General features: G+C 42.3%; 1 protein-coding gene and 2 pseudogenes across 2 annotated transcripts; 1 reads left to right on the forward strand and 2 right to left on the reverse strand.

The window, feature by feature from the left end:
- Window positions 1-774: 774 nt before the first annotated feature.
- On the reverse strand, window positions 775-1,497 carry LOC138025467 (proton-coupled folate transporter-like; annotated as a pseudogene).
- A 135-nt stretch (window positions 1,498-1,632) lies between these two features.
- Window positions 1,633-4,226, forward strand: LOC138025468 (protein FRG1-like; annotated as a pseudogene).
- A 2,956-nt stretch (window positions 4,227-7,182) lies between these two features.
- Window positions 7,183-26,559, reverse strand: LOC138027313 (sacsin-like). Of its 2 annotated transcripts, XM_068874896.1 has the most exons (5): window positions 26,550-26,559; window positions 25,020-25,080; window positions 23,681-23,769; window positions 21,033-21,297; window positions 7,183-20,252 (listed from the first exon to the last, which is right to left on the reverse strand). In XM_068874896.1, the coding sequence occupies exons 2-5, from the start codon at window positions 25,078-25,080 to the stop codon at window positions 7,228-7,230; spliced, it is 13,440 nt and encodes a 4,479-aa protein (XP_068730997.1). In that variant the 5' UTR covers window positions 26,550-26,559; the 3' UTR covers window positions 7,183-7,227. The 2 variants fall into 2 exon arrangements, with proteins under 2 accessions (XP_068730997.1, XP_068730998.1); XM_068874897.1 differs by lacking the exons at window positions 25,020-25,080; window positions 26,550-26,559 and adding an exon at window positions 24,161-24,298.
- Window positions 26,560-27,302: the final 743 nt, after the last annotated feature.

Consider the following 27,302-nt stretch of genomic DNA (forward strand, 5'->3'; position numbering starts at 1 on the left):
CTTAAAATGTAGGCGACAGCCCTGAAATAATAGGGTTTTTAATAATTGTGCCTCCCTCTCTAAACAGAGTTGACAAACATAACAGATCATGCCGTGCCGTACCGTACAATATCAAAAAATATAAAAGTACTGAATTAACCATCATCCAAAATAACCAGCAGCTGGTCAAGGTTTTTAATTAATCACTGACGGCAGTCAGATAGAATTTTCTGAAATTGCTCTTTGACCCTGAGTCTGAAAGTTGGTTGTATCAAACAAAGTGCTAAAAATAAATATCGATTACCACAGGGAAATTAGAAAACTGATGTTTTAGAATTGGTTCTGCAGCATTCCTCTGGTGAAGATCTAACGCTCAAAATTTCATCTTTGTGGCCCCAGTTGTTCAAACGATGGATAGCGCTATCCGCCAGATAAATATCTATCCAGAATAGGGCAATTGTTTCACCATGACTTATCCACTGGATAGTGACTTATCCAGCTCATGGCGCTAGCCTCATTTGAAAAACTGGGGCCAGATCTCCAAACAGTGGTCAATTAAGAAAACCAACTACAAACAATTTCATGCTTTACCAACCCACGAATACAGCATCACAGTTTCTTTAGAAAATAGGTCCATAGCTACAGGTCAGTTAGTGATTTGAAATCCTTTGCCAGCCCCTGCGTTTTTGAGACAGTATAACTAATGACAAATGTTACATGATTATAACAAATGACATTATTCCAAACATGACCACAAGCATGTTCCGTCTTTGATGTTGAGGTCGTCTGTTTGATTCAAAATTGGAATGATGCTTTGAGGTGATTATGTACTGCAGCCAAAGCCCCGTTCCTTTCGTGGTTCTCCGTATGGAATACGACTCCGGTAGAACAAAGTAGACGTAAATTAAGACGAAAACACTCACGGCTAAACAGAGTCCAAAAGCAACCATAAACCCTCCATGATCAACTAATACGCCACTGATCAGGTGTCCTATAGTGGCTCCCAAGAAATCATGGATTCTAAAACAGCTATGCGTAAGGTGCGCTCCGATTTGTCCGTTATGTCGAAATATAAGAGAAGACTCCGAGGAGAGTTGTTGCGAATCCCCCAAACAGTCCAGAAATAAACACGCCAATTAGTAGAAAATTAACATCGAGAGACATGAACGCCGAGTTAAGCATATGATGACGTAAAGCAAAGTGCCTCCGACGGAAGCAAAACGAGGAAGAGTTTACGCCCCACTTTATCCGACCATGATCCAAATATAAGCGACGAGCAGACAGAGGGTACTGTCAGTGAAATTGACTGATACAAAATCCATTTCGAAGTGTGCCCTTGAACAAAGTCCCTCTTGCGACTTGGTGAGGTTTTTACAGGTTTCATGGCCATATTTTCCAAGGCAAATCTTCTTAAATGCAAGCTGCTGTAGAAGAGGAAATGACATGAAAAAGCACAGCATGTAAAAGAGCAAAACTGGCTCTACTGTGATTTTACGGAGTTGACTCAGGCACGCCATGTTTTTCTCTTTTGAGTGATTCCCGCTGAACGTGAATCACGCGGGCATCGCAGGAGAAGTGGTGCATTTCTTAATTCCTTCTTTCCCTATATGCTCTCCCAGCTGGGGACAAGTTATCTAAAAAGGTTTTTATTAAATGGCCATTTACGGCGCTCTGGCATGTGTAGTCAGAGGCACCTCTTCTGGCTCTATTATTTTAGAACTGAGGTCTTCGTTTCTATGAGCAAATGTGCTTCCATAAGAAAGGAACTCCTTTGCACCTTCCATTCCCTCCCAACTCCGCCGAGGCCCCAGCCCTCCCTGTGACTTGAGCAGCTGCTGACAAGTTATAAACCCGGGCTTAGACTTCGATGTTTTCATAAATGGCGGGACAGCTACAAACAAGTCAAAGTTGGTCGTCTGAAACTTAAAGGATTAGACGATGGCTCCGGGGAAAGAAAGAAGAAGAAAAGAAAGAAACGAGAAAGGGAAGAAGACGAACTGACAGATACAGATGCCCTTCGTCATGGGGCTGGAGAAAGGTAGAAACCTTTGCTGAAGTTAGTGGAAACATCGCTCTACAGACGGTTAAAAAATCGTATATAGAGGCTTTAAATACTGGCCTGTTTACCGTTGGTGAGCTGAGAGAGGATGGAGAAAATTCCCCGGCTCCTGTTGAAGTGTTTACAATCGTGCCGTGTCAGAAAAAAAGATAGCCTTAAAATCTGGTTACGGTAAGTTTGATCGAGTTCCTAAAGTAGAATTTTAACTTTTCCCATTAACTTTTACATTTACTTTAATTAAGCTATGAAATGTTTCAATTTTTCAAAACGCCTGGTGCAGTCAGTGGCAGACAAGGTCATACAGTAAATGAACTGATAACTGAGATTGGGTGAACCAATCCAGAACACGAAAATGCAATATCGAATGATAAATATTTTGAATAGGTGGTTTGCAACCAATCTCTAGAGACACATATGCAGATAACAATATACAATGTATAATTCTGGTGGACGAACAAAAGGAGCTAATGAAGGTCTTTTGTTTTCGTCCACCATCATAGCAGCGATGATGTCACTTGAAAACCACCTATTGCTAATTTTCCAAATAAACAGGAAAATTCATGTCTGTTAACATGATGGGGGATGTCACTGGTAGATCTGAAGCTATTGGTCCCCAGGAACAGTTTGAGTGCATATTTGAAGAAGACAGAGTTGCCCTTGAAACATACAATGGGTGCTTTTTATCAGTAAGCGATGAGGGACAGATCTCTGCCACGAAGAAAATCGTTGGTGAAAAGGAAACATTTCACATAAGACCCAGCATTCCTAAAGTGTAAGTACATTAATTAGCCAGTATCAAAAATGCCATAGTACTCTTTGTTTGTCTCCCCGACATTTTGCATAAGCATTGTTTTATTGTTCTCTTGGGACTTAATGGTCCAAGAGAAAATGATAACAATGCCTATGCAAAATGTTGGAGGGAAAAACAAAGGTATTATGGTATTTTTGATACTGGCTAATATTATCGCTTTCACTAAAGTGCTACTATGACCAAGAAATCAGTTCTTCTTTTTCTTTGGATTTCCAAAACTATATATGTTAACTAAACACCAAGTGACCCATGTTTTAAGCCTGTTTATTTTAACTGGAATTTTCCTATTTAATGGTCTGCCATTACAAACTTAAAATCTTGACAGAGCTGGATCTTCAAAGACTTATCAGTGTAAGAATGCAATGCGTGTGTATGCAGCTGAATTAATATGCTGCACAGGAGTCTCAGGCTTTCAGACTTTTAAACTGGTGTTTTCGGAAACTCCAACTGAAGTGGTGAAGTCCTGTGCAGAAAATAGCCATCAACAACTAGAAAATTGTCCATGATAAATGAAATTCTCATTCAGCCTTGAGATTATGAAACTGGCCTATTTTGCAGAGCATGAAAGCATGTCTTCTGTTGTCATTTTCACAGTATTGGTTTCTCTTCTTTTTTTTTAGTACTCCTCTTTATGACAATTCTAAATTGAATGATATAACCTCTTTGAAATGCAACAACATTTTTGATTTTGAAAAAAAAGCACTCTGATCATAGTAACAATCTGTGTAGGTTTGCCCCCAGAAAACAACACGACAAGAGTAAAGGAGTCAGCAATCCCCATTTATAGCAATGATGATCTTTCACGTCTTTAGGACTACAGTGATTTGCAAAAATCATGCCACCGTAACAAAAAATATTGTTGTCGACATGATATTGATAAGATCAGTACGCAACTTATTGGTTGCCAACAACTTATTACACACTGCTAACCACTAATTATGTTGAGATTGATGCAGTGTACCTCATGTTCCTTGTAGCAAAGTATCCACCAGCAGCCTTCCAGAGGGTGAGCAGGAATTGCGGAATCATGAAGTCGGTTTTGTGAAGAAGTTTCAGAGTTTTCAAGATCGGAATCTTCGTTTGAGTGAGGAGGATGCCAGTAAACTAAAAAAAGCTAGAATGCAGGGCTCACTGCATGAAGAGATGTTAAACCGAAGGGAAAAAATGAAAGCTGATAGGTATTGCAAGTGAACTAGCGAATAAATTCAACTCGCTCAATTGTAGCTCACGGTACCCTCTTGTTGTCTACCATGGACACTTTAGGAAGCAAAAGGTGCTCAAAACAATTGACGATTTTCCAGGCCTAAGAACTGTTTAATAAATAAGCAATATTGTATTATCAGGTTTTAAAACATGAGGCAAAGTGAAGTGGATTTAGATCTCGGCCACACGTATCCTAATATTTTTTAATCAGAAACTTTTTCTTTCCGGATTCAAAATATTCCCATCCACGCGTAGCATATTCAAATCGAATTTGCCCGTCCATACGTACCTGAAACGTACCCGGATTCACTCTAGTACTCAGGACTCCTCAAGGAAACAAAGGTAACAGAGCATGCGCCATGAAACCCTCGGCAGCGTCCTCAGCAGCTATCTTGAGAATTGAAGGAACTGGGCTCGATCTTGTTACATCATAAAGGGCATGAATATTCACATGCTAATGTCGCACCTGAGGGGAAGACGGTAGCAGAAAGTGGCGAAGGGCCAACTGCGTCCAAAAGCGATCGCACGGCCCGTAATCCCGGGATGACTCGTTTGGTACGACGCTCCAGCGCCACGTCTGGAGGTACTGCTCTTTTCTCTATTGTTGAAACATTCCGTCAGCGCATGCATAAATGTTCAGACTCTCCGATACCTAGCCTACCCAAAAAATTAACATGCTTTTTTTTTTTTTACAAGGAATTGAGATTTCAGTCAATTCTACAGGCATAAAAGTAACGTAAGAACCGTGCTTGTCTGGTGTTCTCGAGACAGAGGTGAGAGATGATTTCATGCAGATTGGGACGCCTTAAGGACGGTACCTACTAATTCAAAGGTATTTTTGCGCGGTTTACTGAATATGCGGGAAAAACAGATCTTAACAAGTGCTATTGAAATCCAAAAGAAAATTGGGGGTAACCACGCATATTTCAAAGATAATTAATCAACAATGTTTGTAAAAAGCTTCAAAATACAAAGCAATGTATGGCGTTCTTTCCAAATTGAAGCTTAATTATCTCCGAAATATGCATGGTTACCCCCGATTTTCTTTTTGGATACTAAGAGCACTTGCCAAGTTCTGCTTTCTCCGCATAGTTTTGAACCATGCAAAAATATCCCTGAATTAATAAGCACCACCCATAGGAAATCCGAGTATCTCGAGATGCGCAGAATGTATGCGCAATAACAATAGTAGGCGCCGTCCTTAAATGCTCTGCTGTTAGCTCTCTGCTGTAAGTTGTCTCTCTGGCCTTTCTGTGGACGAATTCCAGGACCTACCGATACAATTTGGGCAAGTTTTGAAAGCTAAAAACTTCAGTCTGTGCTTTATTTTGCTGGTAGGACTGGGTGACCCGACACTTATAAAGAATCCATGAAATGAGAATCGGGGATGAAATGGCAGAATTACCCAGAATTCTTTTGGGCATCAACCAGGTAACTTGAGAAGCAATCAGAGACCGGCCCTCATCAATGGCTGTAGCGAGGCCGGGGGAAAAAGGAGTGAGAAGATTTCCAGCCAGATAGTACACAATAGCCCCGGTGTGTGCTGTTAACGTAGACTTTTGATTTCTGAACAAGCTTTTATTATATAAAATTCGCGACAAAGTAGTTCTTTTTTCGCTGTTATTCTCGTAGCAAACAACTGGCCTTTGGTAATTTATTTTCAAAGGAACCGTATAATGTAAATAAGAGAATACTAAGATTTATATTTGCAAATTACCTGCCCTCTTACCACTTAAGTCAAACCCTTCATCTCTGTGCAATAAGCGCATTCAAAATTTCCTCATATTACTGTAAAAGTACCAGAATTACCCAGAATTCTTTTGGGGTAACTTGAGAAGCAAGCAGAGACTGGCCCTCATCAAATGGCTGAAGCGCGGCCGGGGGAAAAAGTAGTGAGAACAAGATTTCCAGCCAGATACTAAGGAATAACCCTAGTGTGTGCTTAAGGCTTTTATTTGTTTTGGGATTAGGAAAACGTACTAGTTTCTACCGGGTACAGTGCTTATGACTGTTGTAAGGCATACTTATATGAGCTGAGGCAATCACAACCTGTTGTGAGATTGTACAAACGTCAGTTGTGCGAAGGTAAGCTCAGTGTGTTGAGCTGCTATTAGGCACTCGATTTAGGCCAATCACAGCGATTGTTATAAGAACGGTAATTATAATGATATTGCAATTGTTCGACACGGATCTTGGAAATGTGTTACAGCCTGTAAGTGGGAAATGAGGTACCCATAGAAGTGAAGTAAATTTATCAGCCACTTCCCTCAGGGCTTCCAATGGCTAACATTACTGCTTGCTATACAGTTACCGTTATTTAAGGAAGAATGGATGCCCCCTTATCGGAGGACCCCTACTCTTCTCCAACAGTGAGTGGATTGTTAGATGTTCGTCACAATATTTGTTACTGGGGAGGGCTGTAAATTGGGACCTTCTGTTTTAGTTCTTATCCGAGAAGAATTGATAGTCTAGCCATTTCCCAATGTAATCAGCAATCAATCAGCAGTCAGTGCTTGAGATTTTTTCAAGTTGTTCTTAGAATATTACGCTCAAAACTTACAAGTCATTTTGCCGAGATTCTGTTCATTTTATTTTGCGAAGTCAATCTGGAAATTCAAATTAAGACTCCTGTTCTGAGACTATTACATGCAGGGGGTAGTGTGGCCAGGCTGGGGAAAGGACACAAGCCATTTAGCGAGAGAGGTCGACGTGCTCAATAATTTAATTTATTCCAAGAATTTCTACACAAAAATAAAATTTTATACTCGAAAAATGCAATAGCAACATTTTATGCCATTAAAATGTGATGAGCTTAAAAATTACCTCATCATTATTTGCCATTATTCTTTCCTGGCGTTACCGACTGAAAACATTCTGGGGTTCATAGGTTAAACCAATTTTGTAAGTCATAAAGAGGCTCTTCATCCAAATAATGTCATTGTGTCGAATCTACTCGATTGCGATGACCATTAAGATACATTTGCGATTCCTCTTAGCGGAACTTTTTTTGTTCTAACGCTTTAGCTAAAAAAAAGTCTTATTCAATTAAAAAAAAGTCCTTTAGCAAGAGTACATTCTGAATTAAATTATTGCCGTAAAAAATGTAAAAGAAATGTTTGAATGCTAAGAAAGACTCGGAATGGGGAGGAAGATTTCCTATTTTTCTTGACTGTTGTCAGTCGGAAGACATGTTATCAAAATGTTGGTCAACAAACTCTGTAATTTTCTCTAAGATTGCTTCTGAAGTCTCCAAAGCCTCGTTTGCTTGTTCAGGAGTGAACGCCTCTGATGGAATGGCGTCACCTCGGTGAAAGTGAGGGTACCTAGTCTGTTCATAGTAGTTCTTTAGTTTGGCAGCGAGAAGAGGGATGTCCACAGGGGATCCATCCAACTCTGTGATCTCGTATGCAAGGTTCAGCACATCATGTGTTTCCAGTTGGCTTTCAGCGATTCCACACGCTGCGTACAGAGCGCTCTTTAAAACTTTTTCCGTGGCTTGTTGGCATAAGAAGCAAACTAACGCTGGAAACGTAGTCTCCTGAGCTTGCAGATGCGTGGCAGCAATCAAATCTTCTTTTCCTTGTTTCATCCATCGTTTTGCTTCGTTTCTCTGAGGATTGGTTGATCTCTTTCTATTCTGCCCTCCCTGGTGCGTCTGGCTTTTGAACGTGTCGGAGGTCTGTCTCTCTTGCCGAGCACGCTGATTCCACTGGTTGAAACATTCGTGAAAACCATTGGCTGCATCACTTGTTCCATTTCGTTTAACGTCTCGAAAGTTGTCTCTCCACGTAGAGGGAAATAACTTCTCCATTCTCTCGATTTCGTTGAGCAAAAACTGCATCATCTCGTGCGTAATATCACAACCAATGTTCTTGTCTGGATGCCATCGCAGAAAAAGGCGCTTTACGACCTTTCTTCTTTCTTTTTCAGGCAACTTCCAAGCTTCCCACAGTGTGTCCTTTATTTCTTGTTTTGCTTTCTCTAGGCGTTCATTTCTGGAAACCAATCTTTCTTTTGACTCTTTGGGATCACCAGTAAATAATGTAATCTCGAGGGAGTTGGACAGCTCAACCGGCACGCTGGTAATCTCTTTGCCTGAGCGGTCAAATTTGTACAAATCCAACACACTTACTTCGGCTAGGCGCGGCTCCCCAATATCGATTCGATATTTTGCTTGAAAGTCGAACTTAGTGCTATCCATTGATCTCTTGCGGTTTGGCACCTTTCTGACAACTTTCGCGTATACATACAAGGGCTCACTGTCGTCAATTCGGCCATCTTCAGTTTGACGCTCTTTCTCATAGCCAACGATCTCACCTTGACGAAAGAAGTATTCGATGTCTTGCCTGAGAAGGTGATGGTACGTGACCGGAATCTCAGATCCGAGTACAGGCTCAGTCGTCCGTGCCTCACTTCCCATTAGGTCTTGAGCAACACCACATCTGTCAAGAGCTGGAAGAATCTCGTCTGGTACACGACAAGCAAGCATTGCCTGAAGGTAAATCTCCTTCTCAATTTGATTGCCAATCAAACGATTTACTTGAAAACATAGTTGTATGTTGAGTGGATTTTCGTCTGTGCCGTGCCGAATGAACAACTCCCAATGGTCATTCTGTTCTTCTAAGAAACAGTCTTGCGTTTCGTTGCTGTGTTGCAGAGGGTTTCCTGACTCTAAGTGTATCAAGTGAGTGTCTAGGGATGACATGCATGTTACTCGTAAGGAGCTGCAAAAGACCTGAACTCGATCTTTGACCTCTTGTGGCAGATTAGGTGTCTGTCTCTGGTGGCGGATGACACGGAGAATGCCATTGACAAGCTTTGGAGATAACAAGATATTGCGATATCTTGTCGCGAATGTGCAGGGGTCGGAACTAACAGGGCTGTCTGCTATGCAAGGCTTGTCTCTGCAGCTTGGATGGATCTCTTCTTTAAGTAGATTTTGTATTGTCTTAGCTCTAAGACGCAATGGCAGAAGACTTAAAAGATAGGAAAGGCGGTCTGCGGTCAATTCGCCTTCTCTACTGATGTCCACAAAATCACCAGCAAAATCTCTGGCTCGTCGTTCAAAACTGGGACAGTCATGGAAGATCAGTTCGTAGGAATGCTTGAGAAAACCTTCTTTGCTTGGTAAGTAAAGGTCATTCAACAGTGACAGACATCGACTTGCTGCATCTTTGCTCTTTTCTTTCACCAACACCGAGAGCGTGGTGAAGAATCCATGGGTTGCTTCTCTGGCAACCCTTTTCTCGTTAGGCTCCATGTGTTTATCTTCACAAACCTCTTTAAGTCTTCCAAGAATATCAGCAAACTGCGTTGGTGTTGGTTTCTCATTTGCTCCCAGTCTCTTCAACAGGTGCTCAAAATGGCCATACTCTCGTGGAACCTTGTAGAAATAAGGTGGTAGCTCAGTTGTCGTTTCAAACGCTAGCTGACTTCCTTCAACAAGAACTCGTCCTTCGTCGACAGGGATACAGGGAGTTTTCATTAGAGTGCTTCCAATGGCAAGGCAGGATTTGCTACACTTTCCAGACAATACGGCACTGGGACAGTGGCATTCCCCTTTCAAGAAACTGAACGCCTCGTAGATGACATCATGTAGAAGTTCTCTTTGGTCTTTAGGTGTGTCTTTGTGAACGTTCCCACTATGTGCCTTTGAGAGCACATTAACATGATTAATAACTTTGTCAGTGGGCGGGATAAGTGCCACTCCGAGATCTTCCAGTAGTCGTTTCTCCACGATGCTTGGTGTAGCCCACTCTGGAAGGAGATTGATGGATGTCCAGGCCAGCTTTTGTTGTTCTGATGGTAGAGCGCCATGAAACTCAGTGAAAGGTGGAACATCATCCTTGGAGTCACATCCACATTGTGGATGTAAGTTTCGTAACTCATCAGAGGCACAATCTGCAGCCACAAACTTTATGCTGGAAACAATATGCATGAAACTCGGGTCATGCAAGTCATCCTGCTGAAATAAGCACTTCACTAAGCTCTGCGACTTCTTTCTTATAAGAGGATCCATGAATCTAGTCTCTGCATCTGAAGCTAAGCTTTCGGCAAAGTCAAGGAACTGCTGTTGTGTAACTGTGTGTTTCAAACCGATGTCCCGAAGAAAAGGAAGCCAGGTGGACAAGCGATACTCTTCGGGAGGGAAGTCAGTCGAATGGAGCATGTCCTGAAATACCGCGTTTTCGGGATCGTAAAATTTACTTACTGGAGAAAGAGACTTGTCTGTTCCTGGGATAATATTGTTTTCGCGGAGTGCATCGAACAGGAGGGTCCTATCGCTGGCACTTTTCAACGTGACAAGTAGAGTGTCCCTTATGTAAAGAAGCATAGCTTGGATACCTGAAGACGGCATGGCATGGAGATTTGGCAAGATATACTTTACAAAGACCTCAACCTGTGAAAGGCAGTTGATATTCATTGCCTTGTAAAAAGGCTCGATCTCTGTAATTGCCTCTAGTAGGACGCAGCTCTCTTCCTCTATTCGATCTTCTATAGTTATTAAAGGGACACACTGTGGCAGGTCGACGACATATGAAAATGCAAAAGAATCAAGACTAACTAATCTCCCAGTCATCTTCTTGTAGAAGGGGAGTTTCTTCAAAAGAGAATAATTGCTGTACACGGTGGCTATGTCCTCTTGCAGGAATCGAAAAAGACTTACAATCTCGCCTTTTCCAAGCTCACATTGAAACTCATCTTCTTTTGACAGGTAGTGGAGTACACTGATGACATCTTGGCGAGAATATGGTTTTGCCAGACATGGTGATACAAGTTGTCGGGCCACGTCTTTGTTTAGTCCTATCAGAACTGAGAAATCCAGTTGCGAACCTCCTAATTTGTATAAAATCCTAGTTATCCTTTCAACGTCGTGGACACGAGGATTTAAATCCAACACTGTTTTGCCGAGTGACACAGGAACAAGAGTACCCCTGGAGGTGGGAATGATAGGCCAGTCCTCAAATGGACGCAGGGTCTCGGATGCATCTTCATCACTTTCAAAGCTTGATTGTCGATCATTGTACGTCATCAAAATCAACTCCCACAATGTCGTCAACCATTCAACGGAAGGTATACTCGTTTGGCTTGGCTCCCATGACATTTGCCTATCACAGGCAAACCATCTCGACGGAAACACTTGTATCAGGAACGGTTCAATGGAATCCGTGTCAAAACGTTTGAAGACTCCAGATTTCCAAGTATCACTTGCTGGAAACTTAGAAAATAGTGGAATCATGTCTTTGTGAACAAAGAGGTCTGGCTGAGAAGGAAGCAGGCTTGAATAAGGCGTCAGAAAAACTGGGTTCTTTGAATCAAATTCTCTCATCATTCCATCTTCTGTTAACAGAAGAGGAAGTCCATTTAAGCGCTGAAGAAAGTTTTCATCTTCCATGCAAAACTGCAAGAGCCGCTTAAGGTTAGTCAGATTTTTGAAGACAGTTTTTTCAATAGAACATGGAAGTAAGTCCATAGCTTTCTTTTTCTTTTCAAGGTAGGTCATAACGATGTCCGGATTCACAGTTTTCACCATAACGCCTGTGTCTCGAAACTTGGCGTAGAGTTTTGGTGGCGCATGAACTATAGGAAGACGAATCGTCCGTAGGAAGCATTCAAGGTCAGGACTGGAAAGTTCTGTGAAAAGTGCTTGTTGATCGTCGTTTTCACTGCAAGGCGGCACCCAAGAGCATTGTACGAGTGAGTTGTTGTCATAGTTTGAAAATCTTCGAGGTGAGGGTGCTATGCTTGAGAGTGATGGTTCTTCCCTGATTATGGGAAGGACAGCTTGATTCGAGGTGGCCACCAGTCGGTACACAGTTGTTGCAATGGTCTTCCATTCGCTGTGAGTGCAGTCCGGATCAGGAAAGATGTTGTGATACCATTGTAGGCCACTTGTCACGTCGTTGTTGTCATTAAAATACCATTGGTCACCCGCTGAGATTCCAGGGATGTATTCTCGTGCGCAAGCAATTAGTTCTGCATAGGCCGGTGCTAGAACATAGGTCTTGATAAAGTCATTCCATTGAGTTCTTTCCCCTTGGCTATTGTGATCTTTCCAAAGGTTTCTCCTCGAACTGTCAAGAGCAAATTGTCCATTGATGTGCACAGGGAGCCCTGTCTCGACTGGCAATGGAAGGAAACAAAATGCACGATACTTGTTGTCCAGAGGTGGTGTATTTATGGATCGCCTTCTTCGTGCGGGAGTCCCATTGCTAGCGAGCCTTACTGCCACAGCTGCCCTTGGAAGCAGACCAATTTTTCTCCCGTTTGGAATCACAGGTTTTTCACCGTATAAGCGAGAACCAAGGCATTGCTGAATCACCCATTCCTCTTTCCTTCCAAGAGTGTCTTGAATTGTAGTGGTGTGAGTGATAGAAAACCATGGAATTGCCTTTGTCTCCAATTCTTTACATCGCCCTACCTCCTCATTAAGTACATGTATCTTACAAACATCGTCACTCGAAATTGTTGCAGTTGCTTCATATCCTCTGTGTAATCGGTTGTTTTCTATCCTTGAAATGCTTATTTTCTTTACACTTTTGAGAAAAAGCAGAATTTCGTGTATCTCACTTTTGAGGATAGCCAGCAACTGGTCTATATCTGAACTGGTAAGAGTCTTTGAGGAAAGTTTTGATTCCTTCGCCTGTAATTCCGTTCGTATTGGAAGACGAAACATGGTAGAGCTTTTCAGGTCAAAAAACTCTTCCAAGTAACCAGGTCTTACGTCAGCAAAATCATTCCAAAATTGTTCATCGAGGGGATCAAATCTGCGTCCTGGGAACTCCAGTGTAGCGTTTGGTGCATAAAGGGCGTGTGGATCGAGAACACAGAGAAGCTCACCATTGGTGATAAAGCTTGGACAATCTGTCACATGATACACAGCATTAAACCCTATTCCATATTTCCCAGTCTTCTCAGGATTGTTCATCTTGTCTCCGATGCCCAATCTTTGTATGCCCTCAATGTCTTCTTCCGTGAAGGCGCAGTCATTGAAAACACAGAGTGCGGGTCCTTGAAGGTCTTTCCATTGCTCGGACAACACACGTGTTGTTTCGTGTTGACGCGGATCGTTAATAAAGTGTATCTCTGTGGCCCCAGCATCATCTGCATTCTGAATGATCTCTTTAAAAACTCCTGAATCGCATGGATAAGATTTCAACACATTTTTAATTCGATCTGTCAGTCGCTCGCTCTGGCCAAACGGTCTTCCAAAGCAATGCGAATACTTGCCCAACGTTTGCTCTCGAATTGTGTGGACACCAAGCTTGTAAGCCATTATTGGAGAAATATCACCGTGAAGACAATTGGTACTATGTTCTTTGTACATCCAGGGGGCATCATTGACTGTGAGGCCACTTGCAGGCCTAAGTACGAGGTTTGTATCTGGCAAAGGAAGTTCACCACAGTACGAATTCAGGGCTTTGTCATTCATGAGAACGATTTCCTCTAGGAAATATTTTACGGTTCTTAACTCTTGACGTGTAAGGGGCTGCCCTTGTTTTCTTTCCTTGAGACGAAGTAATGCATCTGCTATATCTTGTGCAGAAAACGATTCTCGTACTCCAAGCGCCTTGAAAAGATTTTTGAATTTTAATGTGAAATCTTCTGAAATGCAGCACAGGAATGGAACGCCTTGGTTTCTGCAAGAGAATGCAACTTGACTAGAGGTGACGAACTTGGTTGCCACAAATATCCATGGCTTTCTATCCAGAGAATCTTGGACAATCTGAAAGTCTGAAGTGTTCATTCTGTCTTGGAGAAACTGGTACACAAAGCTGCATATTTTTCTCGTGCATTCTCTGCTGGCTGCATCGTTTTCCACAAGTCCTTGAATAGCAGAATATAGCTGAAGCAGCACATCGTTCACGGTTGAAGGTCGGCCACAGATTCCTAGCAGCTTGGCAACATCTTTGGTTAGACGACCGCAACCGGTCTCTGATGATTCGTCAAGAATAGGTTTGACTGACCCAAGTAGATAGATCCACTCATCCCGGAACAATTCTCTTGCAGAGAGGAACCTGGTTTTAATTCCCATATCCCCTTTCCATGGCAGGTAGTATTCCTCTGGTTTGCTCATAACGGGAAGAAATCTAGCCTCGGAAATCCTTTTTCGTTGGGTGGCACTTGGTGGTGATATCCTATTCATGTTTTCGTTCATGTATTTGATTAGGTTCCTGGACAACAGCGTTGCTTTTTCAGAGTCATTGCTGACTAAAGCGGCAATAAACTCGGCTCTTTCACAGATTCGTTCCCAGGTCAGCATATTGTCCACCATTCCGAGCTTTCGCAAGGCAAGGAGTCTCTCCATTTTAACAAAACAGGCGCCTCTCGGAAAAACGTTTTCTTCTTCAAGGAAAAGGCCACCAGCAACTCCAGAAGGGTCAATTAACTCCCCTGGCCTGGAAAGTTGGTCTCCTGCAGGTGAAGTTGGAATACACTTAGTTTCTCGAAGTTGCATCCCGTATTTGTGACACGTCAGGATCTCGTCCAGTAGATAACAAGTGACTGGATCTCTCAAGTTGCTGGGAACGTTATCAATATTTGGAAAGAACACGTTACAAACAAATTTGTCCATTGTGATTGTGCGCTCTGCGATTATACCAGGGAGACTCTTGTGAAAAGCATCTGTAATGAATTTTGGTAGCTGGACTACGTTGTAATCACACCTGCACATTATTTGATAACTCTCAGGTATGCGTAGCACTGCTGCGTCCAAAAAGACACCATCTTCAACTGCAACCCATTCTGTCTGACTTTTCAGTAGGGCAGCTCGCTTTGTTGGCATTTCTTGATAAACTACGTAAGCAAAATCTTTCCATATTTTTGACAGAGCTTTCTCTGGATCTGGCCAGACTGTTTCAAATGGAAATTCTACTACTTTCCCTTGCAGGTGGAGACTAATCATATCCTCCATAAGCTGTGTGTAAGCTTTTGAAGCAGCGTCTTCCAAGAGGTATTGGTTCCAAAGTACTTCCATCGGTTTTTGTGAGGAAGGACCATTCCCAGTGTCCCACAGGTTTCGGCGATTTGTTGTCACAGCAAAGCTTCCATTAATGTGGACAGGAAACCCTGTAGCTACACCTAGGGGCAGTCCAGAAAAGGCTTCTCCAACAACTTTCTCAGGTTTCCATCGCTTTTTACTTTTGTCTGCATTCAGCAGTAGAGCAGCAACCTCAGCTTTAGGAAGCAAACCGTTGAGCTTCCCATCTTCACTGTTTGCCATTTGCAAAGATTTGCCATCGCCACTACAAGTCCGTATGAGCCACGTTTGATCTTGTGGTTTCACTTTGAAGCTTGTCGATGAACTACTGGAATAGGCCCGAGACTTAATTGAAACAATCCTTGCAGAGTGGGCGGAGTGGTCATTTAAGTGTTGTAGAGAAATCCCACTACCATGGAGATCATTCTCAAAATACCTGTCTTGCAATTGTGCGTTGTCGGAGAGGATGTCCTGCTTTACTTGAGGTATCCTACTTCCGGCCAATTGCTCTACTATTTGCTTGTCGACTTGAAAAATTTTCATTGCGTGAGATGGATTCTGGTCTTCGCATATCTGATAAAAACTTAGTTTGGTCACATAGCGCAAGAATAGTATCATCGTTGACGCGTTTTCTTGAAAGGACGAAATCAGATGAGACATTTGATTCTCGTTATAGTATTGACTGCATATTTCACTTTCACTGGCCTGTCTCATTGTCCGTAGCGGAAACCTGAACAGTGTTCCATCATAAAAAAATGGCTCCTCTTTCCTGTCAAATGTGCACCCAAAAATTCCTTCGTAGGGCTTAAACTGGTCTGGAAAAGCAGAAGGCACCCTATGGTTATCTTTGAGGTTTAAGCGAATACCAGGGCGAGATTTGTCTGTGATAAGATCGCCTAAATGAGTTGTCTGGGGATCGAAGAATGCGATGAACTCTCGGCTAATAAAGCTTGGAAGGTCAGTGATCCTATAGACGGTGCTGAATCCTAACCCAAAGCGTCCAAGTTTGTCTTTGCTCCCGATCTTGGTAGCTGCAGCAAGCTTGCTGATGTTCTCAAAGTCGTTGTCTGAAAAACAAGCGTCATTGTAAACCCAAAGGGCAGGCCCTTGTGTTTCAGCTAAGCCAGGTGATAGAAGCTTCTTTCTCTCGTTGTTTCTCCAGTCAAGAAGGAATTTTACCTCGGTTGCTCTTGCATCTTCTGCGTTCTGAATGAGTTCCTTAAAGATATCCGTGTCATGACTGTGGTCATTGAGAATATTCTTTATTCGGGTGGTGACTGGTTCATATGGTCCACTCAGTTGAAAGCCTAACGTTTCGGTTACTGCCAACTTTCTGCTTAAGGCAGGAGTTCCTAAAAGCTGTGCTATGTCAATTGAAATGCTCTTGTGTACCATAAGTTCGGCAGTTGTCAAGTCACTGTCGGTACTACCAACTCTCAGCCACTCAACATCGCAGAAGCTGACATCAGCACATGGCTCAAGAGTTAGCCTCCGGTCCTTGGTCTGAATGGGGATCAGAACCCTCTTGCGAACGTCCGGGGGGAGCATTACACCATCTTTAGTCAAGAAGGCCAAAACATCGCAAGCTAGTCCAAGATCACGCTCGACTTCTTCCGGATGTCTTATATCTCTTTGGTGCCAATCTTGAATCTGGTGCAGGACATCCAAAGCAGTTGAATTGCTGAATGTCTCGTGTACACCGCAGAGCTTAAATAATGCAGAATATTTTACAAAATCTTCGGAAATCACATAATTGTAAGGCTTAAGATCCAGGAAGCACTCACTTCTCAAAGCAATGCAGTTCGGCACAGCAAAACCCGACCCATGCCATATCCAAGGTAAGGACGAATGCTCTTTGAGAACCCAAACGGCTTCCGCGATCACCATCTCACTGCAAAGATGACTATAGATATCTTTTAGCAATGCTTGAAACTTGATCAATTCAATTTCTGACAATTTGCGCACTTGCTGTTTCCAAGCTGTTATTGTTTCCTTAAGTTGATCCACGACATGACGGATTGGAGGAGGAAATGACCACCCAAAGGCATTCTTGAGCTTTTCACGAAGGCTCCCTTTAAGCACAGGCATAGTTGAACCAACTACATTCGCCATGTCAGCGTCTCTCATGTCCTTTGGAGAACAAAGCCTGCTGGAAGCACCAAACCATGGCATGATCGAAGGATATTTTTCGAGGGGTTCTTTCGATGCTGGAAGCCATGGCAAACTCGATAGGACGGTACCTAAGGGACTTTTCTTTGACGGACTTGCTCTTTCTTCAAGCAAGACTTCCTTATCAAGGAGGTGTGAATTATCATTCAGAAATTGCAATAATGCCCCTGCTCTCCTGATGGCGAACTGGTCTGGCGCTTGAAGTATTTGTTTTGCAATTAAAAGACAATCTTTAGCTTCCAATGAACGGCTTCTCCTTAAGCCCAAGAATACACGAAGCAGGCTTAGAGCATGCGCTTTGGAAAATTCCTCAGCCGGAAATACATTTGGTTCCCCTTCAAACAGTTTTTGGATTATGTCATCTTCTGGATCATAGAGCTCGTATGGCGCTTTAAGATTTCCATTTGCCACTGGTACAAAACGAACGCTCTTCAAATGATCCGGAAAGGATTTGTTGTCACTTGATAGAGCAGGTAGTCGTTGGATCACCCAAAACATAAGATCTGAAATTTGATCTCGCGTATAAAACCCACTACCGTCGATATATGGGAAGACTTTATCAATCAAAAACTCTGACGTGTTTAAGATGCGAACTGGAAGGCGTCGTAACAGCTGATAAGAATCATCGTCAGCCGCAGAAAGAACCTGATTTGCGTTTTGAATCTTGGTATTCACTGGAAGATGCATCCGTGGGGGGGCAACGTCAAGCTTAGTACCAGGGACGGGCCCGCCTGACTGTACTGAAGTAAACGTTTTACCATCCAGCGTTTGAAATATTGGCAACATCAGCAGCGCTACGACTTCATCATCGGACGGATTTCTGAGGCTGGAAAGAAATCCTCGAATGGCAACCTTTTCTTCGATAGAGCAGCTGTTTAGGTAATCATTGCCTGGCTCATTCATGACGGTGAAAAGCACCTTGAGTACCCCTGATGGTGTTGGTGGTTCGATGTAATCCTTTAAGGCCGCATGATCACAGAATGGAGGCAAGTGTGAAAGAACAATACATCCGGCTTTTTGTAATGCACTCGCCACAGTTCTCGGCAAGGACGCGAAATAAGATGAACTTTGAATTACACAATGATCCTTCTTAAGCCTTATTAGGCGTCGCTTCTCTGTCCTTCCCTCTATGAATGGCAGAAGAGGGATCCCCTCAAATGGTGTTAGATCCCTTGGGAATTCCGTCTTAAGCCATGACCAAAGTCCCCTTAACCAGAGATCGCCAGGTAAGGTTACATCTGAAGCATCCCAGGGGACCACGAGGCAATGGTTCCTCCACGCGTCAGGCATACATTCATGGATAAGATTTGGAACAAGGTGTGGCGTCAACTTCACTAGTTGGATAGCTCCTTCAAGGCTCTTTTCTCTTTTTTCCGCTAGAGAACGCAATGTCTCCAGCACGCTTGACTCGATTTTCTCATCTAGAAATCTGCTACCGTTTTCTGGTATGAGGCTTCGTGGATGACTCCGAGATGCAACCAGCACGCTGTGGTCTGGCTTGTATCCCTGAACGTCTGTTCGAAACTCGTCAAAGGTCCCGTCCGCAAGAGGGAGAAGGGGAAGTCCAACGAGCTCTGTGAAGTTGCAATCCATGAGGACAAATTTTAGAAGGCAGAGTTTCTCTTTCCTACTCAGAGTTTCAAGGTCAATGCTCCTCGTTTTAGGCAGCGACCTCTTTCGGTTGACCCCTTCATTTCCGTTCAGACAGTAAATGTCCAAAGCATCAATATGTGTGTTTCGTGGTAAGGTTCTTGACTTCGTTTCATTGTTCCCATACGGCGAATGTAACATTTTTCCTCTAAGAGCGGAGCGCACATACGAAGGCGTAATTTCCTGAGGTCTTCGTATATGTTGTTCAGCATACTCATCGACAGCTTTGATTGCTTTTTGTGAAAGTGTAATCACTGGAACGTCGGCCTGCAATAGAACCTTGAGTACTACGTCATGCACGTCCTCTCGTACGTTGTTCGGAGAACAATCCAGCCGGTCCAAGACTCCCTCTTCCAGTGTGATCCACCTTCCACCAAGCGATGATGTCCAGAATACCGGTTCATTCATCAAAACTGAGAAAAATGGTTTTAAGATTACTTTCCACTGTCTTTGAACACGATCGATGTTTGGCCAGATGTTGTCAGCAACTGAAAGCATTTGTTTTGCAGGGTAATTCAGCTTAGTCAGCGCTATGATGAGGCTGGCGTAGGCTTTGCTCACTACATCTCTAAGTAGAAGAAGATTCCATTCCGCCGCCTCATCACTTTGACTTTCGGGTCCAGGCCACTTGAGGTTCCGTCTATTGTCTGTTAATGCAAAGGCTCCATGGACATGTACTGCTAGACCTGTTGTCCAATCTGACTCTATTGGCAGAGGAAGATAACAAAACACTCTTCCATTTCCTGTCTTGGATTTCTCCTTTGGCGCATCCAATGATACTGCTACTCCTGCCCAAGGAGCCATCCGAAGATACGAGGAGAGCTCAGCTAATCTCATGCTTTCATGACCAACGCGATTTAATACCAAGAACTTGAATTCGTCACGGGACCTATCGGGCTTGTCGACCTGCACAATTGTCTCGTATATCATTTCATAAGGCTGAGTGAGAAAGTCTGTGGCAGCATCGATGAAATCTTGTTTGCCTACTCTGATGGCATTTCGTAACTCTTCCTTAATTTGAACGGTAAAAATCCTCTTCTCTCGCTCCTTCCAACTGGTCTCGTAAATGCTGATAGTTTCAATGTTCTTGAGGAAAAGTAGCATGATTGGTGCTTCCTCCATGAATGATTCGAAGAGGCCATTGATCTTTGCAGCAGTGTATGGCTTTATAGATATTTTAGATGGCCATTTCCTCAGCGGAAGACGAAAAAGTGTCCCGTTAAAATACCCCGAGGAGATCTTGCAACCCAGAACACTTTCATATGGGGTAAACTGGTCTCTGTACTCTTGTAATAGGGGATCGCGCATGTTGTATCGCCTACCAGTTTCATCTGTACCAAAATAAGTCTCTTGGGGGTCGAGAAACGCGACATAATGATCACTAACCACGCTTGGAAGATCTGAGGTAAACACGAAAAAAAAAAAAACATTTTGAGAACTTCTACGGCCTATTTCCAAACGTACTGCTGCAGAACCTTTTATCTGGCTTCAGCAACGGTCAAGTAAGGCGGGGAGACTTAACCGTTTCAATAAAATATTTCCAGTCACCACGGTAAAATTCAAAAGACAGGTTCATTAAACTAATATTTCAAATAAACGCTTAAAATAACTTAAAACGTGCAATTTTTGTACTAATTAAACCACTGCACTCAGATTTAATTGAGCTTGCAGCGGCTCCACTAATTGCTCCACAGCACCAAACCTTCCTTTCTAAAGCTACTCTTCAGATGATTGGTTATGAGCAATGGAAGAGCTGAATGACAATTAGTGAAAGGGAGGCGCATATAATAAGGGGCAAGTTCATTTCATGACTTACAGCCGATTAGTTTTAGTGCAGAGGAGAGATCGTATAAAAGTTTCACAGCTGGATTTGGATAATAGGGTATGTCATAACAATGTCACTTGAGAACTGGTCTCGGTAAAGGTTTGGAGGGGTAATTAGATAATTTTAGTTTTAGCTTACGATCATGGAAATATTCGCAGTCCCAGAATTAATATAAGGAAGGGAGGAAGAAGGGCTCCAAGTATGGACTACTAATAGGACGCCCGTTGCTTCAGTCTGTGTAAGGGCCGATTTACACGATACGATTTTGTCGCATGCGACAAGCTCACGACAGGCCTACGACATGACTTACGATTGTCGCAGCGTTTTAAATCGGCCCTAATGTACTTAGGCGTACCTGTCACGTGATAGACGGAGTTGAAACCAATTCCAAAGCGACCAGCCGCCACTGGGTCCTTTTTCTTGGATCCTTGCATGATGCTCTCAATTCCAATCCAGTCTTGCTCTTTGAATAATCCATTGTTGTAAACATATAGAGCAGGACCTTGAAACTTTGATAAACCAACATTGATCAGAGAAGTTGTTCCAAAGGCATTGTCACGCGAGTCGAACAAAAATTTCACTTCCGTTGCACCAGCATCATCCGCATTCTGAATCAGCTCCTGCGTGGGAAAAGGGAAATAGATTTCACGTACTGTAGATGTTTGCTTGTGAGCCTGGGGCAAAGTAGCTGGGACTCTATGCCTCCTCACTACTCTGTCACACACAAACAGAACCCTGTCACACTTCTTTCAATTTCGTCCACCCGTCTTTAATGCAACGCTCATGCATTGCTTTGGAGAAAAATGTTGTGCATTGAACTGGTCCGGGTCCGAGTCCGAGTTTTAAAGTAACCAATATCTTTCAACAGGTCATGTTCCGCATTGCACGTCTTAAGTACTTATGGCGCCGGTTAGGTTCATTTTGTCAAGTAATCCCAGTTTACGAATTTTAGGCAAATGGGACACCCGACTGACGTATTCCTTCAAACAAACACCGTTGTTTAATCTCGTCATGGAACTAGCGATATGTGGCGCGATGTCCCGTCCACACCAACGAAGCAAGCAAAACACATTAGCACGCTTATTCGCTAGTGAGGCGGACAGTCGCGACACAAAAAAGGAGAGTTAGCACAAGAAGAACGAAAGGTCTTGATATCATTCGAGATGCATGTGTTTACGGCTATTCACTACTTGCACAATCCCATAATACACCTCTTTTATAATCATTGTTTGCAATTTTCCCTGGGACATGAAGATGTCCCAAGAGAAATCGAAAACAATGCCTACGCAAATTTTTGGGGGTAGAAGAGATGTATTATGGGATTTATGTATTGAATGCTCGTGTTTATGTCGCTGTGTGGTGACAAGGTGCGCATGAGCGTAAGCATAACATTTCTAGCCAATCAGTAAACACTGCATGTGTCGGGAATTCCTCATCCACCATTTTAAATGAGGAATTGGCCATAGATATACGCCCTCTGTATGTGTACGATCTTGTGCCTATGACGAGGCATCGTAAATGCCCTTGTTTTTCGTCCATATTAACTGGATCAAAAACGTTAAACACACAGCTGTGATAAATATTACAATTCTCATTTTCACTCACAACTTGACGTTTTGTACGCCCAAACGTTGATCTTGAAAAGTAACGGTTGTATAAGCTTTAAAAGTAGTGGGGATTTCAAGAGAAGGGAAGGGCTTGCATGGACAGCTTTTTGGAAGCTGGAACGTCTGTGGAGATGCCCCAGCATCTCAATCTCCACCAAGATCAAGTTATTTAATACCACCTGTGTCATTGTCCTTCTATATGGTTGTGAGTCGTGGGACCTGTCGAAAGCTATGGAAAGCGTGATCAATGCCTTCGGTACCTCATGTTATAGAATTATGCTCAACATCAAGAGAATTGATAGGGTGTCCAATGCTACCATCTATGATCTAAATCAGACTGCACCCGGCGCTAGTGGAAAATGTCAGAACTCGTCAACTAAGGTTTCTGGACCATGTACTTAGGATGCCTGATGATGACAGGCATGCAAGGAGTATGCACTGTATATTCTATCACATGGGAAGAGGAAACCAGGAAGGCAACGAACCCTGTTTCTCAGTTACATTCAACACCTATTGGGAGACGGACAAGCTGTCTGAATTGGCACAAGAGCGTTGTGGTTGGAGGAAGCTTGTAGTCGCCTGCTCTGCAGCCGACAGATGATGAAGCTTTAAAATCTTAATTAATAAGAAATCTCGAAGAGTTTTTTATGCTTATGCCTAATACTTGTGCTTGCGCAACTAATGAAGCCTAAATGGATGGCATGCTCAAGTGGGGCAAGCATATCCGATCAAAACATCTTTTGTTAACCGAGGTCTTTTCAAAAGGTGCTAATTATCAAAACGCTACTGAGTCAGCACGTACTGTTTTCATATTCCTTGCTTTGTTTGTATAGCAGCCGCAAATCTATCACAGTTTGATTGACAACAAAATTAACTGAAGAAGCCGATAAAACGTCGCTAAAATTCGACCGACTTATTGTATATCTTGGAAGTAAGTGATGTATTTAATCAGTCGACTTACTCGACAATATGCAAATGTTACAGTCCTGCCAAAACAATGGGAATTTTAGTTCCGCGATATGATTTTACAGTGCAACGTTCCTGCGGGTACCGGCCCCGGAGCACAGATTACGTGAAACAAAAGACAGAAAACAAAAGATCTCCAAATAAAGACTAATCCCAAGTGGCCAAAAATACAATGCTCTCCAGTACCTCCAGAAAGACCCATCATATGATGTTAAGGTTTTCTCTCTTAAGTAAAATATTTGAATAAGAGTCGTAATAGATAAACTATGACAAAATCAAAAAATGCCCATTTGTTTATCTCACGCAATCCACTTCTTTGACCTATGTTTCTTTAAGGCAAACTAATAAAATTAACATATATGAGTTTCTAGAAATTGCGAGTCATGCAGGTAATTTTCGGAAAGGATTGTTGACTTTTCAAGGATTTTACCTTCAGTATCTGCCCTCCGTCTGGATATCCTTCTAAAACACGCTTGAGGACAACCGTCAGTGATGGTTTCTTCTGGCCATACGCTTGCCCTGGGTTAAGTGAGAAAATAAATTTATTTACTTATTTCAAACATGGCGACTGAATATTCATTCTACGTCTTAGCGATTGAGAAACGTTTTGGTGTAAACACTAAAATCAAACACACAAAAAACATTTGTTCTTTAACGGTCAAATTAATGGGTGTTTGAAGTTCCTTAGCCAACGCCGGTCAGCCTCGTGACTCCCTCCGTATTTCGAAGTGCACTTGCGTGTAGATCTCAGCTGATTAATTTTTATGGATAAATATAAACAGAGTTAATAATTCCTCAACAATCCGATAAAAGCTTGGTTGAAGTTTAACGAAAACCATTCCAACTGCAAACTGAAACCAACGAAAAATGTTGGAGAACGATTGGAATGATTTTCTTCCAGTTTACTTACGGCGTATTCTTGACGATTTAGACATCGCAGACTTTCGAATTTCTTCGTTCAAGGCAAACGATAAGTGGACGCATCATTTAGGGTGGCAGCTGAGGGCAGCCCATCCGACAATCGAAAGACCCTTTTGCCTGAGTAGATCTAGACGGTTTCCTCGGATGTGGCTTAGCGTTTGCTAAAGTTTGATTCTATTATAAGACTACACGCTTGACGAATTCTATCTGCTAATTGGTCGATGGCATTTCATAAACAAATATATTCAACGCTGGAGCTATAACTTCAAAACAGTCAACTCTCGAGAGGGTAGTTTTCTTTCTATCATGTGACAAACCTTTCTGTCCTGCAATAGTATTTTCGATAGAGTAACACGAAAGCCCGTCAACTTTAATTGGAGGATAGAAGCATTCCTGTGTTTTGGCGCAGTTTTAAATTTATCCATTTTTAGATCTGAGGAGCGGAATATATAAAATATTCCGCGAGAATACATTTTGTCAATAGGTTTACAATAAAACAAACATTATTGATATTCAAAGTTTAACTGGACTCGGAAGGCCTGACGTATTTCTTTTAACTACATTTGAAAGTATCAGTAATGCAAAAACGGTGCAAGATACGTTGCAATTTCGACTAACGGCAGGACTATAAACGGTAATTTTGATTTTTATTGTGAATACATGATCATAGATTATAAATAATTCAAGAAATGCCTCCTTTATTTTATTTTTTAAGCCACCCAATATTTCCAGCCGACAAAGCAACGGTTTTTGTCCAATAGCGTTTTCATTTGTCACCAAAAAAACACTTTAGGACAAGAGCGCTAGAAAATCGTTAAAGCTTTGAGTTGTTGAACATCTTCACCAACCTTGAATCTTAACTTGTACGTCCATACCACAGCAGAGAAGCTCTACAACAGACTCAAACATCTGCAAAATAAACGATTATACTGAAAAAGTATACATTTAACTTTGCCACGCTTGTTATAAATGGGGAACTAAATTGAACTGCTTTAGGGGCTACAAAAAATTGTCAAGAACTTTCAATTTCATAAAAAAAAAATGGAAAACCTCTTTTTTTTTTTGTTTTGGTATCAGTCCGGACAATTGCGTGAATTGTCCAGTTTAGTGCGAGGATTACTTCTCGTGAGTCGTGATCTAACTGTTCAGGTCAGGTCCCGTCCCGTCCCGCCACGCCACTCAACGAGGCTCGTGCCTACTAATTCAAAGGTATTTTTGCGCGGTTTACTGAATATGCGGGAAAAGCAGATCTTAACAACTGTTATTGAAATCCAAAAAGAAATTTGGGTGTAGCCACGCATTTTTCGAAGATAATTAATCAACAATATTTGTAAAAAAAAAGTTCACATGGACACCAAGAACACTTGCTAAGTCCTTGTTTCTCCGCGTGGTTTTGTGAACCGCGCAAAAACATTCCTGTCTTAATAAGCACTACCCATACGAAATCCAAATATCTCGAGATGCGCAGAACGTATGCGAAATAACAATAGTAGGCACCATGCTTTTGTAGCAACAGTTTTAAAACCCGAGTTTGTAAAATTCACAACCATCAATTTCTAAAACTCTCTCGAATATATTCGTAAAAATCAAAGTCACAAAGTTGTTTCCTGTGCACGCGTTTTGAAGAAAAGTGCACCCAGCGTAGAGAAAAAGAGTATATGTGGCAAGCCAAACCTTCTTCGGAACAAAAGCATCGCACAGAGAGACCCATTGCGTTTTTCGTGCCAAGCATACTTTGATCTACGTGTAGGCGGCGTGTACACGGAAATTATCGCCGTTTCAAAAATGAAACACAACATGATATCTCAAAACCAAAGAACAATAGTAAGTGTAAAACAAATTATGGCGGATTTTTTTCCAACTGGAAAAAGAGTACCAGATATTTAAGTTCTCAGCTAACTACTGCCAAGGTGCTGCATCGAAATTGAGGATAATCAGTGAAATGTGTGCATGTTAAAATTGCACAAAATAAAAAAGAAATAGTTCAGTACATCCGTGATTAGCTCGAGAAAGATGCATCTAACCAAGCCATGTTCGTAGTCAAAACGATTTTAAAAACGAAGAGGCTGCTTTTCAATTTCAGTAATCGACTGCATTCAAACCCAGTTAATATTTATTTATTCACCGCTCGATCCAGCTAACAATTTTTCAAGTTCTCACAGTGTGAAGTAAAAACTATGCCAGTGTTGTTATCCTCTTGAAAATCGTGTTTCGCCTCGTTTTCCGAAGGTAAGGTGTATTAATCGAGTGGTTGATACTTTTCACCGTGCCCTAAGACGATGCCATGGAAGAGATTTATTCAACTCATTTAATCAGGGAAAAGGCTTGTGCTGTTCAAACCTTCTCACTAAAGCAGAATAGAAGAAAATATATCTTACCTGCACGGTTTCGTGGAAGACTGCCTGCCTTCTAAACAAATAAAGAACGTAATCATGATTCAATCGTGTGCACCAGTGTACGCAAACACTGGTTAGACTCTACATGAAGTTATCGCCGGCCAAGTGTCTTGGTGTCGGTTGTTATTGCGCTAGCTGTTTAACGTATCGTAGGTCCCTAGGGGTATCATATCATATCTTTCGCTTTGACTCGCTTATCAAGACTGATATCTCGGTCAAATGATTGGATAACAACTGAATCTCCCATGCTGCGTGGTCTGCAAGACACAAATAATTTCGTTTGCGAAAGAAAAGAAACTCCGCCCTCCATTTTGGTCTTACATTCAGCTGGTCCGCAGGAGAGCTGCCAACTTAAGCTTCAAATATAATCGATTTGAAGTGATATGTAAATTTGAACGAGTTAACCTAATCTTGCTTATATTTTTGCGAAGAATAGTTTAACCGTTAAGTGTAACAATGCAACAAGTCTTTCCCGCTTCCAACAGCGAAGGTACGAAGCAGATTCGCACAATAGGGCCGTTTATACGAGAGAAAATAAGCCGCGGCTTACTCTGGCCGCGGCGTACATAATACGCGAAAGGAACTATTTATACGAGTATAAACTCCCAGGCCAGGATAAGCCGCGGCTTGAGAAAGCCGTGAACGTAGATTTTGTACCATTTATACGGGGTGTTCGCGTCTTATGTAAGCCGCGGCTTATTTTCTCTCGTATAAACGGCCCTATTCTCATCAAAT

This window comes from Montipora capricornis, chromosome 12 (genome assembly GCF_036669925.1).
Source record: "Montipora capricornis isolate CH-2021 chromosome 12, ASM3666992v2, whole genome shotgun sequence".
In the NCBI taxonomy this organism is placed as follows: Eukaryota; Metazoa; Cnidaria; class Anthozoa; order Scleractinia; family Acroporidae; genus Montipora; species Montipora capricornis.

Bases quoted from the DNA above. Each gene is read 5' to 3' on its own strand.
- LOC138027313 (XM_068874896.1), bottom strand. From the start codon at position 25,080: ATGTTTGAGTCTGTTGTAGAGCTTCTCTGCTGTGGTATGGACGTACAA. The intron at 23,770-25,019 runs GTTGGTGAAGAT...CACTTAACCCAG, and splicing joins CGTACAAGTTAAGATTCAAG to GGCAAGCGTATGGCCAGAAG. The intron at 20,253-21,032 runs GTACGCCTAAGT...TGTTTACCTCAG, and splicing joins CTCCGTCTATCACGTGACAG to ATCTTCCAAGCGTGGTTAGT.